Here is a 26,314-nt window from a genome sequence, read left to right on the forward strand (position 1 = left end):
AAAATTGTTCATGAATTTTGTGAATTCGGATCAGGCAAGGCGCCATGTGTCTGTTGGATATTTAAAGTATCAAATTCAAGTTTATGATCACATCGTTAAGACGAAATATTAAATATCCTTATATTTATTGATCACTAACATAATCGGACACAATTCCACTGGGCACACATGTTTGAAACATGTAAACAAACATGTAGACGAACACGTTGTGTTAGTGATTTTTTGACTGAAGACTGAATATATATTCCATAAAAATTATTTTTGATTTCTACTTTTAATTCATTTTGGCCTTTTATGTTGGACAATTACTGTACTAGCTTTATACCGTTTTCATCTCATTATATATGAAACAAGATTCAGAAGATACGTTTGACGAAACAAATACCAGAATATAACTGTACCTATGAATAAGGTAATTGTCGTCATATTCTATCAATGCGTTTATAAAAACCGCAGTTCAATTATTTTTATTGAAACATAGATAAATATTTGTTTTCATTAAAGTTATTTTACCGTTAAAGTATTCAGTTCAATTTCAACAATTGATATAAACCATCCAGGTAATTGAATATTGATGATGCAGTTTGCACTGGTGGTACTGCTGTTGTGTTTGAATTATAAGACCGTTACAAGGTCGGCGGTCTATGTCTTGTGACTAATATGTTGCTTCATGGTAAATTATATCTCATTTGATCTATAGAAGCTTTCACCAAGGACACTGGTATAGACTCGTAGCGTTCATCTCTTATTCCGTTTATATAAATAACATAATAATGCAATAAGCAATGTATACATCTAATTATATAAAACACCGACTAACTTATATACTAACACATCTTGAAATAATTTCCTCCGATGTCTCGGCCATGATTAACGACGAAAATTTGACCTAATTTTGGAAAATGCTATTAGACTATAGACATAGATGATATCATAATGTGTATGTAAATTAACGGTAAGATGATATTGATAACACAATTTCAAATCGTGTGTACATTATTCAAACATAATCACCGTGATTATAGCACGACCTTGGCGGTAATTACTCTACGTGCTTTAGTTTATGGTATTAACTTCTATAGTGTTTACCATCGTAGAACGGAGCTTCAAGCCAATTAGTTGTTCGTCAGTAAGAAATATCGACTTCCCCAGTCAAAGTGTACCGCGTAAAAGATATAGTATATTGGTGTATTAAGATTCCAAATTTAATCATCATTTCAAGTTTAATATACATATAGTTTATAAGCGATTTTTCAAATAGACATTATCACATGTATTTTAGATGCAAGATACACAGATATAATTCGGACTAATTCTATCTTGGTGTTTCGGTAGTTACATGTGTATTTATGGCACTGACTTATATCTGAAGCAATCTTTTTTTTTCTTTTCTTCCTTTTTATTGATACGTGGCAATATACGCTATTATTGCACGATTACATTTATTTAGCATTGAATGAGAATTTTACTCTGATTTTAGCTTACATAAATTCTCTTTCAATTTACAACGTGCATTTCTTTATATTGTTGAAAAAATGTTCTTATCAGGTAGAATGTTTATCAAATAACGGGAATGAGACACATGGTAGACAATATAAGTAACACACACTGGCTTCGCGTGGACAATTTACATTACGGGAGTCACATGGGTAATACCGCAACGCAGGAAATACTCGTGTCAAGCTTAGGAAGGGATCCGGAGTACCGTACGGCACGGGAAGTCGCCTTATCACAGGTCATCACTCACACGAGCCGAAATAGGCATCGAATGACCTACCGTAGCGCGTGCTTACAGATCACTATTTTAGTAAAAACAAAGGCTATCGATTTTATTCGACGTTACACAGAGCTAATTTGTAAATGTATTGAAGCCGTCAAAGTATTTTCTAAAATAAGCGTGAGAATAATTAATTGGTAGCGTTTAATTTAGGAAAAACACACGATATCTCCCTTTTGATGTTACTTGTATATGTATGAAAATACTACCGGACAACTATGTGTTGAAAAAATGCATTGGCGGTCATATGCATTTTCCTAAGGCAGAAGCAGCTTATGATAAAGAGAATACATTTGACTGCAATAAAGTAATAAAAACGACTGATCACCAAAGAAAAAACTTTCCATCGCAGATGTTCCATTGTGACATATTAAATTCCAGAGCTTGGACAGAGAACAGTGGAGCTCTACCGTTATGATTTCATTCAAAATACGCGGAGCTTGTCATCACCTGCCATGTTTTATTTGTTCCTGGCGTATTTTCGTAAACATAAACATTCAGAAATGACAAGGTTGCTAGATCTTGCATTGATTCCGCGGCGCCGACTGAACCAAAAACGACGATAAATGAAATTGTGTTTGGTGAAATATTGAGGGCTGACAGAGTGGCGTCTCTCTGTTAACATGTGTACATATTTAACGGAAGTATAGGATTTACCAAATAATCAATAATGTCCAATAAATATTAACTTCTTTTACTTCCATTTATTATCTGAAATCTCTACGTTGTGTAAACGCACAACATAAATATATATATTTTTTTTAAGTTTTAAAAAAGCTATTTTGTTCATCTGACATGTGTAGTTTAAATGGAAATATATTTAATCGTTAAACATTGACTTATGATATTACCCCCATTGAATGTCTTTGCAAGATTCCCTGTACGATCTAATGTCTCGTATATCAAGTAAGCAATTGAGGTTCTATACTACTTTATCGCCATTGAAAATCGAAATATTTCCAAAATTGACTTGTTTGTACAGAGTACTATTATTTTAGTCTCATTAATATATCAAATGCAGCACACTTTCTCCTGGTGATTTTAATCTGGAAAGTAAGATGGTTACTACTTACTGTATATACTCTGTTTCAATTACAATGCGTCACACAGCTCAGGAAGTCAACGTATGATAATTTGTTAACGACCACACAAAACCAGACACGTATTTCGTTTCATTCACATGTTCTCTATCTTAAAATAAAAATTCATTCCGTTTTTAATAAAATCTTGAAAATGCAACCTTGTGTCGGTAAACACTTCTTCAAAGTTAGCTTTTGAACACTATAACACTGGGTCATTCTACAATTACATGAACTAAGTAGAAACAGTTGTTCACGACGAATATTTGTCATAATCAAAAAAGAACAAACAGATTGTTTCCAAACTAATAATTAAGACCACGATTTTTAAAGTGGGCGATGGGTCTATCGGGCGTGTTTACAACTGTTAATTACCCATCCTCAAAACGAAGGCTCACTAAAGCAGCATTATACGTAATATTTATTATGACATCTTAAGATTTTAGAAATCTTGTAAATTTACACGAAATGAAGACTGTTTTGCACATTTCACCCCTTGGTAAACATTGTTCTTACCTTTTTCAAAACGTCGTTAACAGGTTTTGAAATATTTAACTTGATATTGTTTCAGCTTGTTCTGAAATAAACAATTCCCAAGAGTATCGGCATATGAAAGTTACGAGGCATCATCAACATAAACATATTTATACACTTGAAAAGATTTACTACCAAACGTATGCCCTAGAAAACTTATTTCCTTACTTTCTTTTGTATTATATTTCCGTATGTTACATTGTACGTTTATTCAAATTAATGTTTTCTTCAAACTTAGCGATTTAAAAATGATTGTAGGTTTTCATTCTCGAACTTTTCATCTCTATTTTACAATTGCATAATCTTAATCTTTGTCTTAATATCTAACTCCACCAAACGTCATTGCAAATTGGCAATGCGAGTTAAGATGTTGAGTTAAGAATAATTATTTTTCTTTCAAATGGTTTCCAGATACCCATATTAAATTTGCGGACATTGTTTTGTTTTGTAAAAAGATGTTTTATCCCAACACGAATGTTTTAAACTTGCGAATGTCAGCTTTGATATAGGTTCAGTCCAATTCAATCCAAATTAATCTCTTCTCTTTGTCAACCCCTGGCAGTGAGTTACCGAGATACATGTATTAATCACGATAGTTTAGTTTCCAAATAAAGGACATTTTAATCATGTTTTTAATATTATGTTTACCTTCGGATAATTCTAATGTCAAAGTTAAATCGCGCTGAAGCCATCCTCGTGTAAAGCATCCTTTAATGACGCAAATAATCTCGTAAAGTGTGATATAAGTTCTATGCGAATGATAAGTTGTTAATTCGTGACTTCTATTTTTATCATGTCAAATGCCCAACCATGGAATTTGTTTTGGGAAATTTCAAACTGGTCAATGAGTTTCGACTGTGTGTTGATTTGGAATGTTGTCAAAATATGCGAGTAGTCTAAAATGCATTTCAATATAAATCCAAATATTATCTGAGACAACCAAACTACATTGGAATAAAAATATAATTTTCGAGTCAAACAATTTTGAAGGAAGCTCGACTAAAATATAGGAAACTACATAACGTTATAGAAAAAACATAGATGTCTGGTGTATTATTGTGTAAAGAATAGAATACCATCCTTCAGGGTTTGTCTGTTCACAATATGTATGGGCTCTGTTATCCTTCCAAATGACTTGGCTGCTATTCATGGTGGGCGTTGTCTTCTTGGCCTCTAGCGGTGGCTACGAGAATTCTAATTAAGACGCATGCATACATTGACGCCTTGAACTGCTTTATTACGTTGTTTCCTATACAGACGCAAACAGACTTTACAGTCCGAATTCTGCAACAAGCAAATACTTTAGATATATAATTATTTCTTACAGTGGCTTGGAACTATATGTAGTACGTAGCATTCCTTCCCCTGTAAACGCGTAGTGATTTTGTACTATCAAATAATTGGTTTGTTGAATTACGTGTACATTAAACTTCTTTTTAAGTATATTCAACAGGAAATATAAATAAAAATGATGTTTCAATGTTGATTTAGTGTTAATGACAATACTCTTCTCTTTCTCATATTTCTCTAACTTTTTTATATGTACTTGACTTTTCTTTCATCCACCTCAAACACCCGACACGGTCTTAACTGATCCTGGCTATTATTACGACTCTAAACCAATAAATACTAAGATCCTAAAATACGTAATGCCTATCTCCATTAATGATACGCGATTTTTTAAACGATCGTATCCTTGCTGTTTGCTTGTTTGTTTATATTATCATTACATTAAAATAATCCGTTTTTATGTTTTCAGGTGGGTTATTCGGTGACGACGAATTGGAAACGACAGAAAATACATTCAAGTATTCCGTTTACAGAATAAACCACGAACGAAGCCTACTCCGCAATACAAAGCTACACTACGAAACACGAAAACTCCCCACAAAAGATACGTTTTTGTCTTCTAAAGAAGGTAGGTAGACTTTTCCATTAACCGACAAGCCAATTATATATGTATTTTACAAGTGTGTGGAGAACTGTTCCGAAGAAAATTAAACATGATTCTATTATTCAATCATTTTACTATTTTACTGAAAATTATGTGTAATGCAAATATTTGGTGCCAATCAGATACACGCTAGTATATATTATAACATTATTGTAGCTCATGATATTTATCATGGCACCTAGGAAATCATTAACTTTTGTAGAAAAGGAATTTAAAGTCATTTAACATTGAACCAAACTCCTCGTTATAGTGAACAAGTCCTTGTGATAAATACTAAAATATATTGAATTTGATAAATGATCTGCTGAAACGGAAATTAATGTATATTCATACCGAAGTCTAAATCAGAAATATGAGAGGTTTGAAACAAACATGTGCATGTCCATATCTCTGTAGGAGTGAAGCAGAATTCTACATACTATATAAGTTTGGTAAGGATCCGCTGACCTTATCGTGCCAACACTGATCTCTTGCCAGTGGAATTGGCAGTACAAATGACAACTTCCTCCTCCTGTCGTATATGCCTATAGGGAATCTGAAAGATAGAGTAGTTTATCGAATTTCCCTCGCCCCCCACCGTGGACTGACATACGTTGATAGATTTGGTTTGAAAGCATGGCATGATATAAACGGCTTCTATTTTCCAAGAAACAACGCACTTGTTACCCGATGTCAGTTACAGAAACTCGAACCGAACAGAAACGCCAGTGGCAAAAGCCTCCTTTCAGGGGCCTGCACTGTTTTCAAGAGTTGTGAAAACATTTGTTGTTTTTTTACATTTAAGAACTGTTAAATATTTTGGACAGACAATTCCCGTGAAATTCATTTTTTGTCATAGCTATCGTAGTAGGATAATCTAATTATCTTTGAGTGTGCGTTATGATATAGAAATAGCTGCTGTCATTTCGGTAGGTAAACGATTAGGTTTCCAAGGCAAGCCTGTCAACAATGAGCTGTACGACATAGAACTACACTTGTAGTGTGTCAGACGTGATTAAATACATCTGCCGTGTTCCATTTACAAGTATTTTGATTCAGTGTTGACGCATCTTTCTGAAGTAGCAGTGCATAAAAACAATGCATTTGTATATAACCTTGACAATATTTTGTCCGAATATTGTGTATCAATGACCTTCGTTCATGCATTAGTGTCTGTCGTACATTTAAAGTATTTATATCCGAATAGGAACAAATTAGGCGTGATTTTCTATCAATCAACTTTAGTATGCATGTATTTCACAATTTTAGTTTCATTAGTGTATAACTACCAACATAGAAGAGGCCTTCTTACCTGTCATCATAATGTTTTATAAGTTCCTGTCACTTCCTGTCGCTAATACAACCTGAGAGAATATGGCGGATCGTTTTTACATTCACCCAATTTAAATACATTACCATAGAGAACAATCCACACACGTGTCATGATTACATTATGGAAACTGTACGAAGAAGAAGCGATTTGTGCGAATCATTGAAATACGAGGAAGGTCCGATCGGTGTCCTCGGTGCTCTAGGTGTTGATACTGGTGTCAGTATCTGACCTGCCTTGACCACTGTTTCCTCCAATCAGTCATTCGGACCAATTAACCTCGCCAGTTCAACTCAGATATTCAAGATGATCCGCCGAGGACAATTTCTCTTCTATGGTGCCCAGCATGGTTAGGTTCTTGCATTATCTCTCCAATATGCTCTGCTGGGTTTTGATATGAATAAAGCAATTAGACATGAATATAAAAAAAATCTTCACAATATGATTAGGTATATGATTTCGATGAACATCGTTTAATAAGATATGAATATGATGAAGTCGTATGTGTCTGTATTGGTCAGGCGGTCGTAGGTTGGCTGCTGTGACGGGGATCGCTATGACAATGAGTACCCTGGACACTGACGGAGTAAATGGGTATAATCAATTACAAACCTTTTAGACTAATTCAATAACTTGTATGCTTACTTGGTGAAATGATAATACCCCTACAGTGGACATGCACACACTTTGGGAATTTTTGATAAACTGATTGTAGGAATACCGCCCTGGAACGGTCTTATCCCAAGTCATCGGCGGACTCCTCGGGAAACACCGGGGATTCGGCGAAATCCATCGACCTGATGTATGTTCTGATTAACGCTGTATGTGAAAACATTGCAACATGAGGACAATTGAGTTCCGTGTTCAAATGACCTCAGTCAAATTCAATAAATATCACCGAGCCTAGGGAGAATTTTCACCGCGTGTTAGCGATTCCGATTGACAGCTGATGTAATATGGGGAGTTTTCCTAGAAGTTTATCATTTAGTTATAGAATTAGATTTTAGGGCACTCTGATACCGCTGTGATCCCCGGTACATAAATGCCGTCCATCCTCGCATACGATTGTTAAACGGTTACAACAAATCATGCGAACAGTAAAGCACAACATCATTGATATTTCAATGTATTTTAAACACGGATGTCTGGACTTGATAACGTTTACATTGTTGATATTCAGCAACAGTTTGTTTGACTGGATCAATAACAGCTATATATGAAATTAAAAACTAATGGCTGCTTATCGCCATGCCGTGCTTATTCAACATATTAAAACAGCGATATACGTCATGTTGAAGATATATCCGTACGTACTGGAGAAATTAGGAGATGTATTATTGGCGATTCCATCTATTGTGTGTGGCGGTATTGTTCTTTATAGTTATGTCCGAGTTTATGTTAACAGATAACAGACTTGTATGATTCCAATGCCGACCTGCTGCTTCTCAACGCGGACATTATTGTGTTTTCAAGTTATTTCTTATGTAAGATATATTGTAAACCTCAAAGCTATACGCCATATATTCATCCCAATGGTTGTTAATTAATAGCAAAACATTGCATTCTAAATGTAAAACACGATAAAAGACAAATATAAACAAATTTCCTTATAGTGAATTTTAGTATAACTAGTTAAGTATCGGTTTTAAAATCAGAATTGTGTGCGTTATCTCAACACGCATAGAGTCTGATAAGTTACGGCTATAATGATTGAGCGAAACAAAGGGAAGTAACTCTGAAATATCGAAATACCAACAACGTTATCAACAAGCCCAGCACAAGATTAACCTCATATCGACATAGAAATAATGATATTACAAATGTACACCCTTATTACATCTTAGCCTTTAAGTAAAATTACTTACACTATTTGAAATGTGGTTAGAAATTACAACTTGTCATAGGCTGTTTTAACTTGGTTCGAAAGGAGGGGGAGCAGGACTACCCACGATGGATATATCATAGGAATACCAATATATGTGAAAATATTGATATCCATGTCCATGAGTTTTACACGCTGACGGGGTTCTTTCGTTGACGTTAAATTGTCTTCATATATACGGAAGCATATTAGGCTCATATAGGAAAATATTTTACAGGAAAACCGAAATGTTTTATTTTGCGACCGCCAAATAAAACATTTTCGTTGTCCTGAAAGATATTTTCCTATGTGAGCCTAATACGCTTCCGTACATATATGTTACTCTGAAAGTTTAATCTTATACTATGAATTGGAAAAAGAAAATATCATGTAATTTCGATACATATTTAAATTTTTAGGTCTAATAAGAATCGTAATACCGTTTTCTTATTACCAACGTAAATCAATTGCAAATAAGTGAAAGCGGCATTGACTCAGAGTTGTATCCTCGGTCAGCCATATCTTACAATTATACAACTCTTCTCGCGTGCGCACGAGAGATATAAGGGACGTCACTTGTGATTACTCACAAGTCGCTACAGGGTCATTCTGTCGCGACTGACCTTAGTGATCTACGGAAGCTTTATGTCGTGATCATATTATGATGTAAACATCGAAGTCAATTAATGTCTCGGATGGAGTGGCTTAGAGTGTGTGCCCTTGCGGTTTGTAGTCAAACGGTTTTCCACATTGTGCTTGGTTTATTGGCCATTCTAGTGCATTTGTTCAATTCCCAGACAGGTTACTTGGAACAGTAAAGTTGATTGACTGAATGTATTGATGCATTTACCATCGTTCTGAAGGAAACATTAAAGTGTTGGTGTCTTTTTTCGACTAATTGCTCGCTAGACACTTGATGAGAACGGACATGATTGATGTGGCAGCTATGCAGGTTTCTCTGACATGTAAACTCTGACGCTTTTGTCCTTGGTACTCATCATTATACATTTTAGGAAGTCAAATTGTATGAATGAGTAAACGTACAGCCTACATGGCATGTACTATTGTAATTCATATTACCCCCATCTGTCTACCAAATTGTTATGTACCTGTGTATCCGTAAACAGAATACATAACCTTTCTGTATTATATTCTTGTTATCTATTTCAATTTTTTTTCAAACATAATTTTAAACACGTGTTATTTTTTATGTATTTTTTAAAATGATATAAACACGTGGATCTTGTAAAAGATGACTCATGAAATTACAAATCGTCTATGTGTATGAGTTTATTTTCTGGAAGCACATTAATTAATTACTGCTTCGTCTTCTTATCTTGCAGTGTGCAGCCAAGTGCACCTCAGCACCGCCGCGCTGTTCGGACCACGCTCAAACAACATTGCTTCCTTTACCAACTCTCTCTGTTCTGCTCTCCACATTCCACACATTGAGTTCCGGGAGGACGGGAACATGGAACCGCCTCAGGGCTATTCCATTAACCTCCATCCAAACGCACAGCAATTAGCCAAGGCATATCAGGCTGTAATTGAGTATTACAGAATGAAGGAATTGCTCATCATTTACGGTGAAAAAGAAGGTAAGGATTAACTAGGCCTGGGTGCGATGAAATGAGATCCACTGAACGGTATTTTCAGAATGCATTTAAAACGTCATTAGGCTATTAATCCTGCGCTTACAAAACGTATCAAAACGCGAACTCAAAATCCGTGAAAAATATTAAAAAGATATACAGGATAAAACGTTTCAAATTCGAAAAGGTCCCATTTAGTTAAATTATTTGAGTATTCTACGTACATATATCAGCAACACAGATTGGCGGTAAAATAAAAAAAATATTCAGTAATATTAATTGAAATGGTAATATATGACATTTTATTAGTGATGGTTAATCAGAGTTCTCCGAGAAAAATCTCTTCCACACGATCAATACCTGACAAAAGCCCACGTAGGTTTTGAACTCTCATGAGCTTAACCTCACCAATTCGGTCATTATTTGCCCATACTTATGACCCCTAATGATAAATCATGCAATGTTATTTTAGGAGAATTTCGCATATTGAGTTGAATATATGAACACAATATATCGGATTTATAAAAAGATGGCGGTAATATGATAGAATATGTTGTTTTCTTACAGGCTTAGTGAAAATGCAAAACATCTTAAGAAGTGTATCTCAAGATTCCAGTAAGAATGTGTACATACGGCAGGCAGACCGATCGAATATGCGGTCGGTTCTAAAAGAAGCTAAGAAGAAAAACTGGACTAATATGATTGTGGATATGAATGCAACTGGAACAGGACTTCTATTGAAAATAGTAAGAATGAATTAAATTTTAAACGCTGCTGTGTGATGCTATCTAAAATATGTTGCCCCAAACTCTAATGTTCGGTCATTTTGTCATTTAAGACAAACGACACACAAAACTTAAATTTGTATCATTCTATCGCTTTACATAGTTTGTCGTCACATATTTTTAAACACCATAACTGATTGTAAAATTTTGTTCTATGGATAGTTAAATTCTAAATAATTTCCGTAAATTTTAATATCATTAAAATTAACAGATTAAGAAATTAATGTGATAATCATCAATACTGAAACACACTTTTTACAACTTTATGGTAAGACCTCACTATCTCTCTGACAATACTTTTCTTAAACGCGATCATAGATATATGCTACTACTAAGACAAATGCATTGTATCGATAAAACATATCACTACATATACCTGAGCAGATATTTATTTTAAAGTATAATCGGCAAATATATTATATGATGTTTAATCGTTGTGAATGATACATAGATGTTGACCACAGGGCTTTGAAGCTTATTGATTTTAACTTTTAGCAGTGATGACCTAGAATCTCACTTTGAGAACGTGACATTTCCTCAGTCCATATTCTGTTGGCTGTATAAAGCACTTCTGATTCGATTAACGCTGCCCCACTAGAAACACCTGGTCGTGCTATTGAGATTGTTCTTTTTGTTAGTGTTATCTTTCATTTTAATGTTCACTAATCGCTTAACATGATGTTTTGTATATAGATATTTATTGTTCAAATACTAAATAGTTATCGCGGACATAAATTACATATGTTTAAACTAAACTAAACTAAATTACATCCATATTGTTAAAATCACATGTAGACTTTTATTGTATGCGATCGCTATAACATCAAATGTACGACGCCAGCAAAACCTAATACCTGACTCTATTTATTCCAATATACACTTGTATCGGAAATTCTTGAATTAAGAACAGAAACCGACTAATTACATCCTGACAGTACAGTTTTAATGCTAGTATTTGAATAATCTGCAGTGGAGGCATCGCGGCAAAGATGAAAGGGAAGTAACGTATAAAATATCATTATCGCCGCAGTTTTCTCATTTCAGACATAAACATGTACTTAATGTCTTATGACAATATGCTTCGTCGCCTGCCAGCAATATTATACATGTCATTCTGCATGATTTCACGGCAAACCAGGCGATACCAGTAGATGGTCAAATACGCCTTATCTTCAGCATCTGATTGGAATTAGGTAACCGAAAGATCTCGGAGAGGAACGGCTTCCTGTCTCGTTGCCTTAGCGTTTGACGTTACATTGATATGTTGGTGGGATCTCTGATGTTAAAACAAGTCGTATATTACCCACTCTACTGACATACATTGGAATGTCAATATTTTAACCATGTGTGTGACTTCACATTACTTTATGATGGTTATCTACCGATTTTAGTGTTCACGAGTTTTGGGAATTACAACAGTATTTATATTTTCAGTCTCATACAGATTTCATGGGGAACGTTTTCTGACTTTATATCAATTTTAGTATGGTCTCCCTTAGAAACAACATTAAATACACAGCCAGAGAGGAAGATTATATATTATAACCTAACTCTGAAAAGACAAAAAAGATTTTATCGTTTCTTTGACGATTGTGTTCCCACAGAAAACTGTAAAGTCATGGTTTCGTCATGCTATGAATTATGTTGTAGATATAGGGATGGTTTGTAATGCTCAGACATGCATTAGACTAGATAATTATATAGATATACTTATTGTAATATATATATTGTATTATCTAAGTAATAGGCAATACATCTTATTACTGTATGGAAGATGAGGAATAATTTCTCACTCGTTTTCTCAATTTAATTCGACCCAGGTCAATATCACATACACCTCGAACGATAACAATCAAACTTTTCGTTTCCTTTGTTGTTCGCACCGAAACGTTTTCTTTGTTTTTAACGTTGAAACAATAAAACACTCAATAGTCAGGTTTTTTAGTTAACAATTAGAGACTTTAGTTTAAGCCTGAATACTTTCTATTTAGTTTTCCCACATGGTCAGATACGAAACAGGTAGACATGTGTATATGTATATAGAGAAATACATTGATCTACCGCTGAGAATATCAAATTGTACAGGTTGGGATTGTTATCGCGCCGATTAAAGGGTGGTTTAGTTTAAAGAGGGTAACAGATGAGGTTATGTAATAGTTGTAACAGTGTGATGTACAAAACACATGGACAGTACGATAATACGGCTTATATCAGGTACACCCGTCTGTTTTATAAATACAAAGTCTGAATATGTCAATAGTACTTTAAAACATAACATACATACATATTGTGTGTAATGGATTAACATCTTATAAAAGTAAACGGATAAATTAAAGTAAAAATGCAGACGCAACATATGGAGATCATGTTTAAGATATATTTAAATGTTCTGTAAGCTATTCAAATCAAGATCAAATTTATAGTTGAGACAAACTCCCAAAAGACAATGTCAGGGAAGTCAACCGTAACATAGAACATTAATTACTGTAAACGTTTACAAATTGTGATCAAATTATTTTAGCGCTTTTCGCTACAGAAATATTGCGCTTAGATGTGATAGCATGAGTTTTATTTGCTGTATATTGTAGAATTCATTATTGTGCAAATCAGTTTAAGATCTGTGTTTCGCTTTAAATGTATTGCACTAAGATAAGCTCGTTTGCATCAAATATCAAGTAAAATAAATCCTGATGAACATTGTAAGATTGAATTATAAACATTTCAATACTATAATATAAAAGCGCATTGATCGGCAATGAATTCAACACAACACAGACAACTCTTTGAGGAAAGTCAACGCCACTGAACGGCATATACAAGATCACATGGTGATCTCAAATATTTGATGATTACATCTGGCACAACACTTCGACACAAAACGAAATTTAACTATGCATCAAAATTAAGTTACACGACTACAAGCGAGAGAACATGCATCAGTAAATTCGTTAGGTCTCAATTTCTATCATTGATTTAACAGTCCTTCGCTAAGACACACAGATAAAAAGTAATGAAGTGTTGTACTGTATATTTGAGATTTGTTTTTTGAAAAGAACTTGTATCGTGAACATTAACTGGTTAACCTATTGAAATACAATGTGAGGGTCGCATTAGGTTATTAATTAACTATAAACTGTATTTAAATACGAACCATTTTTCCGTTGGCTTAATTTTGCATTTTTATGCTTAATATTAAAAGGTCGTAATCGTTGTCGGTTTTTTTTTGAAATTCTTTTATTTATTTTAGCGATTTTTATTCTCCTGTCAAATAAAGGAAAACCAATTTATTCGAAAATAGTATGTTTACAGTCTATGTCTTCAGTGACTAACATATATGTTTACTTCATGTACATCAGTCTCTCCGAAATCCTTTCAGCAAACGCACATATCCTTTCTATCGTTCTATCGTTCCCTAACCTTTCCATTTAACACTTAATGTGAATGACTATTTGTTTGATTGATAGGATTAGACAATACCGGTCGTAAAACGAACGTTACCGTTCCTTATTGTAGAGGTAAGGGATTAGTTGTTTCAATGTAGAATTCTACGATGTGCACATGGGGTAGTAGAATACTTATATATTTATTGACCGCTTCTTTGCAGGCTCTCCAAGAAGGCATGATAGACCCATATCATCACTACATTTTTACAACGCTGGTAAGTGCTTGTCGAAAAGATTCAGACTTAAATACACACTTTATCTCTCGCAACTGTTTATGTATATCCTATGTGGTCTCCCCGGATGTATTCCTACAGTCGCAGGCTTAAATAACTAATTATATTACAGAACGGTCAATATGGGAAATGTTTATGACCTTCCGGTAATGGTTTGCAGTGCGGGCTCTACTCGGTCGTTAATGTTTCTTCGATTACCTAGCGTTTAGATGAAAATATAAAATGTAGAATAAGAGATATTTATTTCTTCCTCGATGATTGTCTTTATTGTAAACACGTGCGTTTGAAGTGTGAATAAGTTTATTTTATCAGAATAACATATGGTACGTTAAAGAGGGAATGTCGTAAAAATAATTAAATGAGTTCCCATCAATGTCTTAGAAACACTTTACGTGATGTCACTCATACCCTTGCCATATCTTAGGTAAACTGATTAAATGGAGAATGCTGCACATGAGGATACTCATTAAATAACATTAAAAGTCTTAATTAATTTTATTATTCAAAGTTTCTGTTCGGATCTCATTATCTTATTCAGAAGTGCAAAAATGAATTAAATGAAAAACCAGAATTCCAATGCGTTACATTAATATGTTGTTTAAATGATCTGGAGGAGTGAAACAGATATTACGCCTTTATAAAACAAAGTACATATTGTGTAACATAATACTTGCCCACCTGTGCAATGACTAGCTCTAGTCCCGCGTGCTACTTCACGTGACTAACACGTGATTAGGATCGTTGATGTGATATCTTTGTGATGTTCCATCTGAACAGGAATCATGTTCCCATCAATGGATTCTATCATGAAAATTAGTCCGATAATTATGCCTCGGGACTAAATTCTCATTATCACCGATTCAACCTTGAAATTGTGTTAAACACTCTAATGATACATTTGCCGTCACTCCATCTTGGGTTACCTGATTTATGGTTAGCTACAACGTTGACAGTCATTCGGTACTAGAGCACGACAATAATGGCTTCGACAATGCCTGCAAATTAGCATCAATCACGTTTTTAAATAGTCTAAAAGTTAGGTTTTTATCAATGTTTTGCCAAGTTTTTAAATTGTGAATTGAATCTTGACTAATTTCTACTGTGAAGATATAAAACTCGTTTCTTGTGATATGAGACCGTTGATCAAAACGTTACCCATAGAGAATGAAATATGTCGTTGTATGAAAAATATTGGAAAGAAAACAATATTGTATATCTAAAAGTATGCGCAAATAACTGAAAATTCACCTTCACTATGCCTTACTATGGCCAAAAGCAGTTGGTTGCCACAAACGATTAGAACCAAAACTTATACTTCGAATTTAGTTTCTATGGAATGACGAGACCTGTGAGAGATATCCATCAATCGATTACTTTTTAAAATCCAAATTACGATGCAAGAGAATGAGTTTGAAGATGACCTGTTGAAGGTAAATGTTGCAAAATATGTTTATTCTCTCTTTCAGGATATCGACTCGGTAGAACTAGAGAATTATAAACATAACTATGTGAACCTGACCGGATTCCGCCTAGTGGATCCTCAGGACGAGTTTACCCGACAGATCATTGAGGATATGTATGTGTATGAGGCTAACACCCAGCTCAAACTCATCAACGACGTCAAAAATAAGGAGCGGACAATACCGGTAAGCAAATATGGTTATTTCAGAAGTAGACTCACTTGAGGAACGCATGGTCTGTTTTCGTAATATGATGACGGCGATGACCGTTGCTGTACTTACTGTAGGTCGGAGGTTATTATCCGAATACCCAAGCGCTCCTGTTCCTCCTTACCGGAATATGTCCTTAAAAATTCAAAAATAAAACCCAACTCATCTCTGATTACGACTTCAGTAATCTACATTTTTAGTTATTTATACTTGTGTTTGGTAGACGTTTTTGTGTTTGAATTATGGCCTAGTCGTTATTTCGATGTTTCATGCCACGAAAAAAATAACTCAAATGGAGAATATTATATTATGTGACTGGGGTTCTAATAGTAACCAAGATTGTTTAAGTTAAGGAATGCCGAATAAAACTTATCAAATTGTCCTTTGTAATAATCCAATCATATCATATTACTTCGTGTGGAAATTGAATTTTACACCATAGTTATCTCTTATAAGCACTGTTAAAAGCGCAGATACATAATGTACATTATAGAAACCATTATCGAGAGAAATACTATGCAACCATATCCTCCTATTCTTAAGGAGTGTAATTTCGATACTCGTCCAATTCTCAGCTATTTTTGTATGATGGATGAAACAATAAGTGGACCGGTATGTCTACAGTTTACTGAAGCGATAAGAACTTCCCTAGACTGAATATGACCATGACGAATTGCAGAGAGGGTATCGATTTCATAACCAGAACATGTCTGTCCCGTTGGAACGCCATTTACTCCAACCGGTGGACATCTAGCAAAACCAACAATACTAGCTATATATTTACACTTTCACACTTGGCATTGGCCTTTTGCACTAGGGACCATGCGTTGTAGGCCTTTTCTGACTCTAGGAAAGCTGACTGGAACTGATGCCAGTATAATGAATGTGTTCCTATACTGGTTATTGTCTTGAGAGTAAAGCCATTGTCAAAATACCCTAAATCAATACAACTCCCGGCCTTTTTCATTTGACGGCTGATGCAGTTTGTTCGGAGTTTTATTTCATTTTGATATACGTGGTATATAGGATATACAACAAAAGGTCGGTTATGTCGACTTGATGTCGGCATTTCATACTGATCGGCATAACTAGCTTAGAGTCTAGTGTACTTTAAAAAAATGCTGTGATCTTCATAAATATGTAAGCCGATGCCAGAGCAGACACTGAAGTCTTTTAAAGAAAAAAATGAAATACATTTGTTGACTTTTGGTTTGTATTCCAATTCAAGTGGGTTTATGCTTATTTTGTTAAACGTTCTAATAACTGCCATTGTGATATAACCCTCGACATTTGTACAGTACCTAGCAACAGTCAAAAATGAGTTTTACACCAGCATAACTGTAATTAATGATAAAAGTAAAAATGATAAATTTAATAAATGATTAAAACGCGCAATGGCATTGCAAAATACACACATTTTATCAGTTAAGTTAGGTTCAATTACACATTAGTGGTGATATACAGGCATACGAAATATCGATACGTTACACAGGGACTAATACAGTTATCTTCAGGAATTTTGCTTATTGTATTTTATTTATATAAATAGACTAATGGATATAAGTCTACCGAAGAATTTTAAACTTTTACGCAAATTCGATGGCACAGAATTGCCATAGTTTATGGCTATAATAGAGTAGGGAGATTGAAATAACTCATCGCATAAATATTTACATTGTCGATTTTAAATGTTTTTCGAAACACTTACGAAAAAGGCTTTCTCTAAAACTTTGTGTGTGGCTTATTTCTTGAAATGATAAAATCAAACTCATGTTGTAGAGTTATAATTTCATCCATATTGTTTCATGATTTTTCTAAAAGTAATTTTTGTTGTTGAAATTATCAAGTTATGTTCGTTAATGGAAAACACATCGCAACTGAATGGTGAATATAACTGATCTCACTGCGCTAATCATATCATCTCACTCTCCTGTACGTGGTGGCTGTCTTCTCATGTTACACGTATATACTACTGCTATGAAACGACGGATAGGAGAAAACGCCGAAGGCTTTGAAAAATTATATGTTTCTGAATTGTAAACGTTGAAATATTTCCTATGTCTAGGTTTTTTATTTGAGCTGTTTGCAACTCGTACATCACCAGCGCACATTTCTAGCCACGGGGAAAATATTTCATATCTCGTGAAATATTGATAAGAAACAGGGTTGTATTCAAACGTAAAATATATGTTTAGTGAAGTGTCGGAACTCAAGGCTGATATATATCCTACTGATAAATGTTGATGGATGATATGATCTATACATAATTAATTTCTCTATCGATCTGATTTATGTAAAGCAGAGACTTGGCATGTTATGATATTCTGTAGGCAGAAATTTCGGCAGTAGTCACGTGTACATCAACGCTGTCCATTGTGCATTTTATACAATAGACGGTGAGGTTGATCACTAGATCCACATAATACTTGGTAGTATTTAGATAGACATGTAGACTAGTGTTCGGAGGGACTATTTCACGACTCAGGACTCAGATCATTTTCCCAGATGAAAAAAATATATGTTTTAAAATATCATCAAGATCTATTAGTCATTTTTTATGTAAATTATATTCCTCAGATTCAAACTTTTGATCGTTGCGTTTTACAAATATTTTTTCATTAGTTTTTCAATTTGTACCTCTTTCTTTATATTCAATACTTTGTGAGGTGGAATGGGTGCAATTGGCATTGATATATGGTCCTTGCAGCTGCAATGTCTACATCAGTTAAATTCACAATAGTTCCCAGATACAATTATGCAGGTACTTCGTATCTTTATTTCAGTGTTGGTATCTGCTATGCATTTTTAATAAACCCATTACATTATTTGATTTGCAGAGCATGTTTCTACTATATTAGTTTGTACTATCAAATGGCACGATTGTTAGGTTTTTTTAATTACATGGTCTTAGTGTTTGCTTGTTCTTCATATTTGTATGGATGCCCAGTTTCAGTTGCCTATTACAGAGTTATGCGTTCTTTATGTAGGAATGAATTGTGACGGCATCTATCTTTAAGGGAGGCAAATCTGTAATATTCAAAGACGTAATCAACCAAATCTGTTCATTTAATCTATGACGTTAGTTTTTTAATTATCCATTTTCCATCCAATTTATCATCTTGACTATTACGTTGCAATATTGTGTTTCTGTGCAAAGGTATGACGAGTTACCTGATAATAGCAAATATTCCTGATATTGCACTGTATACTTTATAATGTTATAAAGAAAACAATGCTATCGACCAATTAAATGATTGCGGATGTATCATTGTAATCCCGGTACTTAAGCTATTGTTGAACAATAATATCAATTGTACCATTTCAGTATGAGTCCGCCTTGATGTTTGATGCCGTCTTGCTGTTTGCCAAAGCTCTGGAGGAAATGGACAGAAGTGTTGCCTTCCGGCCAGTGAACGTGTCTTGTGACGTAGACTACGTCTGGCCGACTGGCAGTAGTCTCTACGAGTTCCTCACAATGGTAAATATCAAAAATATGGATATCACCTTGACATTATCGTTGAGAGTACTGCCATATAGTTGGGTTTCTTTGCAGACTATAAATTCTACGGGTTTCACTTCAAAAGAAAAATGGACGAAACGAAATTTCGCGATCTGGTTTCAATGGCATATTTTATTGACATATTTCTTGTTGTTTTTTTTTTTGTCTTGTTTTTCCTTCTTTTTTTTCGTGGATCCATTTTCCGTGAGGATGTCGATGCCATGCGAAAATAAAATACCCGAAGAAATAACCGGCTATGCGGTATTTTACACTATCCTGTTAGTACTCCCATGCATTGGTACATGAATATATTGAAAATAATACTTATTTGGCATCATTCAGTTGTTCTATATACATTTTATATAAAACAACGAATTTCCACAGTTCCTCAGATTACTTTCAGAAGTTGAAGATATTTCATTGTAAGACACACCTTACTTCCGATTCTCCTTAATAATGGGTGGTAAATATATCCACGTTCTCTCTTTAGGGGAATCCTTATGGGATGGTAAGTATTGATTTAATATGCCAACTAGTTACTAGCCGTGCTATTATTATTGAGTTGGTTTTTCTTATGTTTTTTATTCATTGTAGATGTGAGGTTTTGCTCTTAAGTCAATATATGACAAATAATTGCTAATGTAGTCAATCAAAACTAATACAATTTACATGTATGAGAAGCAACAAGATTAGAATGGGTCTTTCACCATGAATCTGGTAGTGTCCTTCAGGAGATCAGAGGGCCCTATGTTTGAACCTGGGCCTGAATGCTACAACCTCTCCTCCCTTTTGCTACATGACAATTTATACTTTTAAAGTTCGGTAACAAAAATAAATCGCCAAGAAATCAATAACTCAGACAGATTACTGTATCGGGATCATTCTTTGACAAAGACCGTTACATTAATGTACTTATTACGTACGTAGGCCAATATAAACCACAGAGTACACTGTTTATGAGCTAATGTACTAATACAGGCGTGCACATGACAAAACACACTAACAATTGTTACTTCCAACAACTAATAGTAAAACGGATGTGACGTTTGACGATGCATCCGCTTGAAGTTAGCCTGGAGGCATCCCTTGGTGGATAATACTATTATAGTTTATCATACAAATCTACTGCGATGGTTTTATAGTTTTGTTGTACTTCATTCATTTTTTTTCATTTTTGTAGTTGATTGAAATATCACCGTTTTTGAATCCATGTGTAGTGTGATAAATTTCAAACCAGGGCCAGTTTGATGAACGATTTCAAACCGTAGGGAATAACTAACACGACCATTCTCATTACAGTTTCCCAATGATAGCAGGTCTCGGAAAACAGCAGGATCGAGCCACTATCATGACACCATGTCGCTGTTTCAATGAGTCTCTTCTTTTTATATAAGATTCAATTTAACCTTGCATTAAAGACAAGCGCAATACACGTTCAATCAATTTTAAGAATAAACATTTACCTGAAAAGACGATAAATTGCAAGCAACACGTGTTTAATTTCCCAACAAATCCCCACAATTTGCTACGAGAAGACTTGAGTTGTTAAATTTGTCAATACGTGCTGTTGGGCGCGTTCGACTGCACCATTTTCAGGATGATATAGAGAACTTAACAGCTCCCTGCAATGCCTTATTATAAACATCTGTATTACAGCCTTGCGTTGCACGGCAGAGGTTCGCAGATGATTAAACAGGAAATTGCAACTCCACGTTGAATGCTAAGCTAGTAATTGGTTTCCAATAAATTCATCTGAACCTACCGAGAATGATCAAGACTGCCATCCTCTTTGGAATCAAACTAATATCGAGAGGAGTTAAATTGTCTGAGTCTTTCAGCTTACCACTATCGAATACAGTTCTGAGTAACTTGATACCGAAGAGAGATACTAATTGAATTGTCGTCAAGAGATATATGTGATAAAGCAATGTTTTAAACAAAGATATTGATAAAATGTTTGATGGACAATCAGCAGGAATTCTAACGAAATTAAAATTCACCATAAAACTTAATTTCATTTAATTGTATATCTTATTTGCTTTTTTTAATAATGAGTACCGATAGTTAAGTGATTGCATAATTTGCAAATCACTTAGAGTTTTAAAATAAATTTTAAGTTTGTTATTCGTGGACAATCCTAATTTTTTTCTTCGAATGACTTTGTTCATTTTCTGCTCTTATTTTACCAGTCTCACGTTCGCGGTCTGACAGGAGAAATAAGGCTACAGCAGGGCAGAAGGCTAGATTTCAAACTGGACGTGATGCAACTCAATCAAAAAGGTCTATACAAAGTAAGTGTGCGTTAACATGAGATGTGAAATTGTAAAAAGTAATTGTTAATCAAAGTCGAGTTATAGTACTGGCGTTTTAAATGACCGATTCATATAAACCACTATCCCCAATGTAAGCTTCACCCTTAGGCCAGTTGTATCTTTTTTTTAAGTAGTATTGTCATCAATTTTTAACAAATCTATTCTATAAATACTAAACGAAGTGTTCTTTTGCTTGCAAACATCTGACGAAAATACAAAAGTAGACCCTTATCTACATGACCAATTTCTGATATCTGGGTTAACGTCCGTTTTAATGTATACATTCTAATATCAAAACAACTTGTAACCATGCAAGGTACCATGAATTTGTAGTATCGTGTATCTTTCTCAGTAACTAAAATCATAAGATATTTTAAATCATTGTATCTTTTTTCAGGCGGGGTTTTGGACACATGAGAGCGGTTTTAACTTTACATACAAAGAAAGTAACCCTGTCGGAGTTTTAGGAAACAAAACATTGAAGATAACCACTGTTTTAGTAAGTACTCCAATATTCCATATCGTCTCCTTTGTGAACCAATTTCAAAATTATTATCTGTACTTTAGGTTCAAATCTTATATAAGTTACGTAGTTATTGCATATTAGAACTGAAAACTGATTGTTATATTTCCACTATATAGCGTAAATGTATCCTATACGTAATTGATATATCCATGGTTCGGTAATTTACTGGCATTTATTTAGCGTAGCAGTGATAATTTGGAGTGATTCACCCTTAAATATGAAAAGATGGCATCTACGGACGAGAGTTGTTACGATCAAAGAATCCACGCAGCGTAAAACGGAAATAGGGTTAATTGCATCATTTTTCGGTCAACTAGAAAACATATATTGGGAATAGTGATTGCATTCGCCGATAAACGGCCTGGCAGCGGCGAAATATGCGTTCATTCTTTAGGCCAAATATGTTGTGTGCTTATCCGCGTTTGGTTCGTTAAGTAATCGGCACATGAATATCAACAGTAAAAATCGAGTAAAATGAGTTACCGCTAGGCACTTGACACTGATTGAAATATCAAAAACAGTCATTTTCACGCGCAATTATTTCCATCAATACGCCAAATTGAACAATATGATTGAATGATAAAAGACAGGAATGATTAAAGACAATGTACTCGAAGTAACGTTTTATACCTTGGTAAACTTAAATTATCCTCGATATTCCAGGTGTTAATATCACTGTCGTTATATCAACCTCTCTTTGGAATATGGCATAGACAACTGAAGGTCTTGTGTGCGACAACAGGTTTGACATGCTGGTTGCATACTCTTTGATGAACATCAAAAGAATCTAATAACAATATACTGTGTGGACTTGAAGTTGGGCGTTGCTCTCTGTAATCTTGAAAGGATGTTTTTGTACATGATTGTAATTGGTCAGGTTTTTTTAACGCCTTCAGATTCACTATGGGATAATACAGGGATTGGTATAACGACAGTGATTGTAATCCCCCGGAATATCGCGGATGAGTAAATATGAGCGTACATTGTAATACATTCTCTTAAACTTTCAATGTCATACATATAGTACATATACCATAGAAACTAAACACTGTACTTTTTTTCTTTATGGCATTTGCCATAACATGTATATGCAATGTTTGTTGTAGGATGCACCATACGTTATGATAAAGGACGATTTTAAAGATGACCCAGATCAAGGAAAACATGGAAATAATCTGTATGAAGGATTCTGTGTGGATCTGTTGAAGGAGATATCGGACATTGTACACTTTGATTACCAAATATCACAAGTCCCCGATGGTAAATATGGCGTGCTTACCGATGGTCAATGGAACGGAGTGATTGGCCAACTAGTGGAACGGGTATGTGGCAAATAGGAGTTCAAGAGTCATTGATGCTTACTAATGGGTTTTTTTATTGTCTTTACCGACCTGATCTGGGTATTATGATCTAAACCCTACTTGATATTACTTCCTTGGCCCAGGTCTTTTACGGCCTTGGCCCAGATCTAAACCCTACTTGGTTTTATTTCCTTGACCCAGATCTAGACACTACTGATATACTTATATCTACATATTTGCATCGCATATACTATAAAGACACTATAATTAAATAAAATAAGCAATGTCATTTGCAATCAAATATTTCAGTAATGGTTGGTATACCCTATGTCTCCTTGTTTTGAGAACCATTGTTCGATTTTTTTACTGAGAACACCGACGAAAAAATACCAATGTCATTAATGTATTCCTTACATTCATCACATTAAAAATGTTGAATTGAAGAGTTGTTTACATATTATGATTGCTTTTTTAACAATTACAGAAAGCAGACATTGCGGTTGCAGCATTGACCATAAGCTACGAAAGGGAACAATACATTGATTTCACAAAGCCATTCCTTAACCTTGGAATCAGCATTTTGTTTAGAATGCCAAAACGAGAAAAACCCGGACTATTCTCGTTTCTTAATCCTCTTGCTATTGAAATATGGATATATGTGATAGCAGCATATTTGTTAGTTAGCTTTAGCATTTTTGTATTGGCACGGTTTAGCCCGTATGAATGGTATAACCCTCACCCGTGTAACCCAGAAACCGACACTGTTCAAAATACGTTTAACCTATCAAACAGCTTCTGGTTTACTGTGGGGACGTTGATGCAGCAGGGGTCGGACATTAACCCCCGGGCTGTGTCCACACGGATAGTTGGGGGGACGTGGTGGTTTTTCACTCTTATCATCATATCTTCATACACAGCTAATTTAGCAGCGTTCTTGACTGTTGAGAGAATGGACTCTCCTATTGAAAGTGCCGAGGATCTAGCAAAACAGACTGAGATTACCTATGGTACTTTAGAAGGTGGATCTACAATGACATTCTTTAGGGTACGTATAGCCACATCCTCGGCCCCAGGTGTCAATCACATTGACCTGTTTTTACCCCTTAGAACATAGTTCGCATATGCTGTGATATCATGAATAAAATTCTCTTAATTTGATTGGGTCCGCCAGATGTTAAGGCGGAAATATTGTCCAATTATTTAGACTCATGGAAAAATCCTATACATATCTTATTTCTATTCACAAGAGTTTAGGTGACTACAGAACACAAATGCATAAATACGTTTATCAATAAATTCAGCCAATACACCCAAGATGGTATGGAACACTGACGAACCATTATTATTGACTGCTAATTCGTATATATTGGCGATAACGATTGTTGTAATTAGCGTGATATTAGGAAAATATACATTAGAACGTTCGTCTACAATAAATTGTTGCCAAAAGTGTTCCATAGTGTGGAAATTAGTTGTGATATAGTATTGCATTCTAACAATAGGTTATTCAATATTTGCCTTTTACTGTATGAAGTGCTAATTAAATCATTAAAAACTTTCAATTTATGATAGAAATATATTTTACGTTATTCACTAGTTGTACACTATATTTCACTACTTTAATATACGAAACGGCATTTTATGAAAAGCAAAGTAACAAAACTCAACACATTGTCAAAGTTACATTTTTAAAATTAAACATGAATATAAACACTTCCAGCATGGATTACATTGCAGATAGCCCTGTGAGAATCGGTCAAATAATACCAATCGTTACTGTAACAGATAGTTATGAAGTACATGTAGTTTTATAGGAATTACATTTGCATGCATTTCATTCCATGCTTCAGGATTCCAATATAGAACTTTATCAACAAATGTGGAATTTTATGAAGAGTAAAGACGAACCTAGTGTATTAACGAATTCTATGGAGGAAGGCATTAGGAGAACTATGGACGAAAATTATGCTTTCTTCATGGAATCTACATCAATTGAGTATATAACGCAGAGGAACTGCAAACTAATGCAAATCGGTGGTCTTCTGGATTCCAAAGGATTTGGGATAGGTACACCGATGGGTGAGTTAAGATTGCTGACATGTTTTCCATGCATTCTTATTAAACTTACCAAACTTCAAACACTTTTCAAACCATTGTCTGATTTTGTTTTATGCATGTATATTATAAGTCGCACTCTCGATTTCTAGGTATCAAAATGCGATTTGCACTCCGGAAAAAAGCACAGTATTTTATTTTATATTCCACCATGAAAAGGATGGTACTCTTATAACCTATGCTTAACTTGTCCGTTTCTGTTGCGTGTTGATCAGATCTGTATTTATGTCTTATAATATAATTCTTTTGTTATTTAAAAACAATTTTTTCTCTGTCGCACATATTTTTGTCAAAAGATGATAATGCACTGTATATAATGTAAAA

At 34.5% G+C, this 26,314-nt stretch overlaps 1 protein-coding gene across 1 annotated transcript in view; it reads left to right on the forward strand.

Moving 5' to 3' along the window:
- LOC138329272 (glutamate receptor ionotropic, kainate 2-like) overlaps nt 1-26,314 on the forward strand; it is a 130,778-nt gene that overhangs the window by 93,299 nt on the left and 11,165 nt on the right. The window contains exons 2-12 of the mRNA XM_069276137.1: nt 5,150-5,308; nt 9,858-10,112; nt 10,674-10,852; nt 14,496-14,549; nt 16,034-16,213; nt 19,563-19,715; nt 21,926-22,027; nt 22,446-22,547; nt 23,681-23,896; nt 24,360-24,920; nt 25,726-25,954. Of these exons, the coding sequence (XP_069132238.1) occupies nt 5,150-5,308; nt 9,858-10,112; nt 10,674-10,852; nt 14,496-14,549; nt 16,034-16,213; nt 19,563-19,715; nt 21,926-22,027; nt 22,446-22,547; nt 23,681-23,896; nt 24,360-24,920; nt 25,726-25,954 (2,190 nt within the window). The remainder of the gene's footprint in view (nt 1-5,149; nt 5,309-9,857; nt 10,113-10,673; nt 10,853-14,495; nt 14,550-16,033; nt 16,214-19,562; nt 19,716-21,925; nt 22,028-22,445; nt 22,548-23,680; nt 23,897-24,359; nt 24,921-25,725; nt 25,955-26,314) is intronic.

The sequence above is a fragment of the Argopecten irradians genome, chromosome 1 (genome assembly GCF_041381155.1).
Source record: "Argopecten irradians isolate NY chromosome 1, Ai_NY, whole genome shotgun sequence".
Classification (NCBI taxonomy): domain Eukaryota; kingdom Metazoa; phylum Mollusca; class Bivalvia; order Pectinida; family Pectinidae; genus Argopecten; species Argopecten irradians.